At 48.5% G+C, this 6,747-nt stretch overlaps 1 protein-coding gene across 1 annotated transcript; it reads right to left on the bottom strand.

Annotated features, from left to right (window-relative positions):
- Positions 1 to 513: 513 nt before the first annotated feature.
- On the bottom strand, positions 514 to 6,654 carry GPR83 (G protein-coupled receptor 83). The gene is made up of 4 exons (XM_005012839.6): positions 3,391 to 6,654; positions 2,977 to 3,102; positions 2,596 to 2,729; positions 514 to 1,840 (listed from the first exon to the last, which is right to left on the bottom strand). Exons 1-4 carry the CDS (start codon positions 3,961 to 3,963, stop codon positions 1,216 to 1,218), a joined length of 1,458 nt encoding a protein of 485 aa, XP_005012896.3. The 5' UTR covers positions 3,964 to 6,654; the 3' UTR covers positions 514 to 1,215.
- Positions 6,655 to 6,747: the final 93 nt, after the last annotated feature.

The raw sequence follows: 6,747 nt of genomic DNA, 5'->3' as shown, positions 1-6,747 counted from the left end.
AGACAGCTGCAGTCACATCAATTTCTTAACAGCCATCCCACAAAGAACACATCTCACTCATCTTCAAATGCACTAAAATTGTGCATTGACCAGGGGATATCTCGCCAAGAAATGTTCTTCTTTTATTACTTGCTATCACAGATATCATCAAAGCAGTTTATTTATGAACTGATTCCAAAGAGCTAACATCTGAGCTAAGATAAAATGTCCCAAATGTCTGATCTGAGAAGTCCCCAGGTGCTTTACAGGACAAGAGAGCAACATTCAAAGACAAATTAAAAACTCAAACTGTGGGATCCTTTAGCTACCACTTGAGAACAACACAGAGATGCTCTGATCAAAAGGTCCTAATCCCAACTCAGATTAAGCGATTCATCATCGATGCTCTGTGGATGGTAAATCCATGGCTTTCAATAGTTTTTGTTAAGGTTTTAGTTCTCTAGTTGAAGAAAAGCTTTATGCATATTCATGACTATTTTATGAAGGTAAAATTCTGGGTGATTTAGCACTGACAACAGATGCTGAGCCACCAGGTTGGTGTTTGCCATCCACTCACACAAAGAATAAGCAGCGATTTTTCTTCAGTGCTACCTTAGAAAAAGTGCCTGTGATGCGAAAGACCACTTTAATTTTCAGTAGCTGTCTAGCCCTCCACCTCTCGGAAGGTATTAACACACAAAAAAATGGATTTTTAAGATGTATTTTTTTTTTACTCATACTGAGCAGACCTTGACCCTTAACCCTGTAGGAAGAGATGTCTCCCACCCAAGTGCACGGGATTTAAGCCAGAGGCCTGTGGGTCTACATCTGCCATTTCTGCAGTGCTACCGAGAGACTAAGGGGGATGGAGGCTCGATGTGACCAGGCTGTTGCTTTAGCATTTAAATACAAAATACACGCACCACCCCAGCAGCAAAAAGACTCAGTCATGCAGATAACAGCAGTGTACATGCAGAGAATCCCTCCCTGCTGCCAGGTCCGATGTCAACGCGACCAAGACAAAAAGAGAGCTCCTTCCCGGCAAGAGTTTCCTTCCTTCCCTTCCAGGGCTGTGTATTATTACCATCAGCCTGCATCGAAGATGCAGCTCCTTCATGCTGCCTCTCACACAGCCAGGCTTGGAGCTGCCACAGCCACCATGCAGGGCCCCACATCTTCCCCCCTTCCTAGCTCCAGCCAAAATTGAGGTCCTTCTCGACACCCCAGGGCCACCGTTTAGCTCACGGCTACTATCGGCTCCACTGCAGAGATATCTGTCTTTCCTGATGGGATGTTGGAGGCCGAGGGCAGGACGTGAGAGGCCTGCAACCTTCTGAAGGTGCCGTTTTCTGGCCAAGCCAGCCGGTAGGAAGGGAGCGCGGAGGGAAGCCTCTGCTCTGCGGGGCCAGGAGGTTTTCTGCAGATGTGGAGCAAAGCCTTCAGCTCCGATCGGAAACTGTCGTTGAGCCAGCAGTAGATGAAGGGGTTGTAGCAGGTGCTGCTCATCGCAAGCCAGTGAAAGGCGAAGTAGAGGGCGTTGTTGGTGCGGATGGTCTGGCTGGAGAGGAGGACGACGTAGCAGTTTAAGGGAAACCAGCAGACGGCAAAGAGGACGACCACGAGCATCAGCATCTTGATGGTCTTCTTGTTCTTCCTGCGAAGGGCGAAGTACTGCTCGGTGGTGACATCCCCGATGGCGTTGCGCAGCCAGAGCTTCTTGGCCACCGTCACGTAGGCGGCCGAGATGATCACCAGGGGCAGGACGTAGAGCAAAATGAAGGTGGTCAGGTCGAGGTACTTCCAAAAGAGGTCGGCTGGCTCAGGGAAATCCGGGAGACACAGGCACCTGGTAACGTCCTCACTGTAAAGAGGCAAATACAGGGCAAGGGATGAGCGTGTAGAGCCAGGAACAGCAGGAGAGGCACCCCAAAAGCAAGGAGCTAGGAGGGAGAGGGCTCAAGCAGCAGAACCTGTGGGCAAACCCTTCATTCATGCACATTTGTCAGTGCTAAGCAGGGCTCTGTTGTCCGAGGATTTGAGCCATGGTGCAGCCGGTGAGCAGCGCGGTGGTAAATACTCATGGGCATCCGTGACATTATGGTAATTTAATGAACTGCATTAATTACAAGATTTCCAGCTGCACTGAAGCTCTGTCCTGCGGTGAACAGAAACACAGACTCTGCTCATATAAAGGATTTCTTAAAGCACTTTACAAATTCCTCTGCTCACAACTGCATTTTAGGAACAAGCAGCTGAGGCTGTCCCTTTCCCAAGGATCAGGAGTTGATTAAAACCTGTCAAGTTTTCCCCCATTCCTGGGCTGCCCAAACAGATTGGTACATCGTGTAAAATGCCAATGTGGAGAAATAGAATGGGCAGGCCATATCCTCTACCTTTGTACCCTATTTTGTCGGATTAGAGGGACAGAATAAAGATTAAATATATATATAGAAATGAGAAGAGGATGTTAGCCACCGCAAAAGGAAACTGATGTAAATTACAGACTAGATCTGCACCTTGGTGACTTCAACATGAGCTCAGGGCTTTTAGTAGAAGATGCCAGTGGGAACTTTGCATTTAATGAGACCTCAGAGGAAAAGCAAAGAACATCCTTACCTGTATTCAAAAGTAAAGAGTTTTTGGTAGATGGCATGTGGGAGGGAAAAACAAGCCGCCATGACCCAAATTATGGAGATGTAGATAACACCTTTTGCAGTAGATATGCGAGGCTTCAGAGGGTGCATGATAACCTGTTTGAAATACACCAATATTCAGGCTTATGCCATTCCAGGGAATAATTGTATCATTTTTCCATATTAACTTCCAGCCTTATGCCTATTACTAGACACGGAAATCTAGCATGCAAACCGTGCTGTCCTCACCCAGCTCCCACTGACTGCAAGCTGTGCGTGAAAGCCTGAAATAATTTCCACTGAAATGGGTAAAAGCAGAACCTGGTCCCATCCTTTCTGTCCGCCTGCCTCAGCGGGCTCTCACCTGGTGCCTGTCCACGGCGATGGCCGTGAGGGTCAAGGCAGAGACGTGGAGGGAGCAGTACTGGGCAAACCGGCTGACGTGGCACATCCCCTTCCCGAATACCCACGAGCTGTTCACGAAGCGAGCCTGGAACCAGAATGTCATTAGCAGTCATGCACACCCCCACACGCTTATATATCTGTGATATATATCAGATATATGCACATGTATACATCCACCGAGCCACCTCTGGCACAGATGATTTCTGCCGTGCAAAAGATGCTTTAAAGCCAGCAGGTTCTTTCTGTCTCAGGTAATTTTCAGATTATTGAAGCCACCGAAGTGATGACAATCACTCCAGCCACCTCCTGTCCCCACTGCTGCCGCATCCCTCCCCCAGAGAAGGACCGGGGGAAGCCTCTGCCCCCGCCTTACCAGCGTGAAAGGCGTGTTGAGAAGCGTGATCATGATGTCGGCCACGGCCAAGTTGACGATGAACAAGCTGGTGGCGGACCGCAGGCGCCTGCTCTTGACGCCGACGTGGCAGACGAGGACGTTGCCGAAGAGAGAGATGACGATGATGACGGAGTACGCCGCGACCAGCAGGGCTTTGGCCGCCACGTGCTGTGTGTCCACCCTGTGCCGGCTCCTGCCCACGAGGGTCTGCCAGCCCGCCAGCGTCTCGTTATCCCAGGGAAATGAATCCAAAGCGGTCGGGATACCCAAAGACTCCTCCAGGCTTCTGTTGAAGGGCAACTTCCCCGAGGTTGTGAAGGCATTAATGAAGTAGGGGAGGGAGAGAGAGACGAAAAGGGACAACATCCCCGAGGAGATGCTGCGTGCTGCCTGGGATCTGCCCCGTTTGCAGCCCGTGCTGTGGCGGGGAGGCTCGCCATGCACCAGGGCTCCTCTCCTGCTCGGCTCCTCGCCACTTTTGCTGCTCCAGCAGGCTCTGTGCTCTCGCAGAAGCTCACTGCCCGCTTGCCTGCCCACCGGGCTGCGTAGCATCGCCCCGGCTCTGACGCGCTGCTGTGCCGTGCGATTACACCCCCAGCACTCCGCGTGAAAGGCAATGCCAGCCTCTGCGGTCCTCAGCAGCCTTTTTCGCTCCCGGCAGCCCTGCTCGTGCTGCTCCGGTGCTGTTCGTGAGCAGCGGTGCAAGCAGCAGCCCTGCTGCCTTCCAGGACTGGTTTCAAAGTGAAGTTCGGCTTGAAAGGAGCGACAGGCGAGTTGCAGGCTGTGGCACAGCTCAGCAGTCACAAACCAGCACAGAACAGAGGAAATCTGTGTACGTACACTGCTTGCACTGTACTCACGGCATTTTTCCGAAGGGTTTTTTCCCCTCGGAGGGGAATATTTAAATCTGTTGGCTGGGATTTCCTCTTGGCCAAAGGAATAAGCCCTGAGCACCACAGAGAAGCACACGCATCCATGCTGGTGAAAATACACACGTGTGCAAGGTGCTGCCCCACTGATCTAAATTTTCCCTGGCTTAAGGCTTCAGGGATTACAAACCTGCCCTACCAGAGCTGGCACGCTGAAATGGGACAGCTGGGGAAAAATCTGCTGGGATGGTGCCAACTAACCCCAGCCAGAGCAGGTTTTATATGCACGATGCTTTATTTAGCCATTCATTCACAGCCCAGGATCCCACAGCAACCTAATCCAGGTGGTTTTTCTCCTCACCACCCCTCAGGAGGCCAACAGAGCTGGGCAGGTGCCACGTCCCATCCCCAGAGCTCCCCTGCAAGCTGCTGCCAGCATCAGTCACTGCCAAAAAGCTGCCCAGGAGGAGCTCTTTCTGTAATTGTCCCGCTCAGAAATACCCACCCGTAGCAGAGCGCTGAAGGTGGCAGCCAGCTGAATGCCCCTTGATGCTGCCAGGGAAACACAAATCCCCTCACAGTGCGACACGAAGGTCTTGGTCCTTCTGTCTTTTTCTGCAGCCACCTTTCCGATCCCAAAGCGTGCTGTACATGCAAAAGGCGCTGGCTTCCACCTTTGCTCAAAAAGCCTACTCTGCCTTAGATGTTTTTTTTTTCTAGTTCTCAAGCTGATTTTTATTTATTATGTTTTGAAGGCAGGAAATGCAGGTACAGCTGTTCTCTCAGAGATAAGACTCATTTAAGTAATTTGCATATTTGCCAGATGATTAGAGGTTGATAGCATCGCCTGCAATGATTTCCTTTATTAAGCAGAAGGCAGGCTGGAGGTACAGAGCAGCACTGCTCCTGCAGGCTGACAGCCGGGAGCGTTCCTGACAACCTACCTGTCAAGACCTCCTCAGGAGCTCATCTGCTTTGTCTCCAAACTTCACCAGGACAACTGGCTGTCAGTATGTCAAGGGATGTGTTAGGGGAGAACAAAACCTTCATCCCTCCAGAACTTGTGCCTCTGTCTAAAAGGAAAATCTTAACAGAAATTTGTGTTTACGTGTTTGTTTCCTTTTAACAATTTCAGGAGTTAAAAAGCCATATAAAACTTTCAAAGCAAAACATGCTACGGCATGAGCATCCTCAGAACTCTTCTAGCTCAATCCACAAGTAACAAACATTTACTGATGTAGCTACTGCTTTATTTTCTGTCTTTCTGGGAAGGTAAGGAAGGATCACAGCAGGGTGTGGTATTTCCCTTTCGAAGCATTCAGAAGTTTTGAAAGTTCTTACCTGGTCTCTGAGAAACAAACAAAAACCAAAGCTAAAAACAATGAAAACCCCAAAACAACCCACCAGCACCAGACTCATGATCAGACAGATCTAGGACAGAGTGCTGGTTGAAGCTATTAACTGTTTCGAAACAAAGACATGCTACAGAAATTGCAATAGCTTCCATTTCACACAAGATACAATTGGCTAAAAAAAAAAAAGGCAACCCTGTATTATACCACTATTGTTTCCTGATGCGATTGAAATACTTCACCTAGCAAATCAGTCTTGCAGAAAAGTTTTTATAAGCCTACAACAAAAACAAAACATTGGTTATATTTCTTTTTGTAAAAAAAGCAGGATGAAGCGGGCTCAGCCTTCACAAACTACCCGTGTATGAAGATGTGATTAGAGAAATCGGCTCAGCAACAGGCCCACCACAAGCAGCACCTGCTTGTGCAGGAACAGATGCTCCATTAGTTTTGGACATTTGCACACAAGCTGCTCATGGCCTGTGAGAGAAAAGGCTGTAGTAGCTGTGAGGGAAGCAGCAGAACACAGCTCGGCACCTGCTTCTGCTGATTTCACCATGCACTGCCATCCCCAGCTGTCATCCACTGAGGGCAAAAGGAAGTAGCTGTACAGGAACGGCATGATTTAATGATATATAAAAAGATGTATTTATTTTTTGTAGAAGACATCTGTGAAGTGAACTGAAGTACTTTGTAAAATAAAAAGTATTTGGAAAGCACTTGAAATAAAGCTATACAGTTCAAGATTTCAGATAATCCGAGTCATCCTAAGCATCTGTTTGACAGCTCTCTCCACTGAAGCTGTGATTTAGGAAAATAGGCATAGAAAAAACAGCTGTAACAGAAGTATGAAAAAAAAACACCCAAACTACAAAATGCAATTTGGAAACATTCAAGAAAAGGAATATTTAAAAAGCCAAATTGCACACTGTGCACTCTGCACCCCATTTCCAAGGAAACAACCTTTGATTGACCGTAGCTCTGCTAAACATTTGAGCTTTCCTTGGGCAGGCGGATTGGAAGTTTGCATGAGGGAGAAATGACTTCTCAAAGAGTATCCAGTGGGATCTCTGAGAATTAGCAGTATTTTCTGTGCGTCTTATGAAAGAAAATCA

Source organism: Anas platyrhynchos, chromosome 1, assembly GCF_047663525.1.
Source record: "Anas platyrhynchos isolate ZD024472 breed Pekin duck chromosome 1, IASCAAS_PekinDuck_T2T, whole genome shotgun sequence".
Lineage (NCBI taxonomy): Eukaryota > Metazoa > Chordata > Aves > Anseriformes > Anatidae > Anas > Anas platyrhynchos.
Note: the sequence above shows the minus strand (reverse complement) of the source record. Positions and strands in the feature narration are given on the sequence as shown.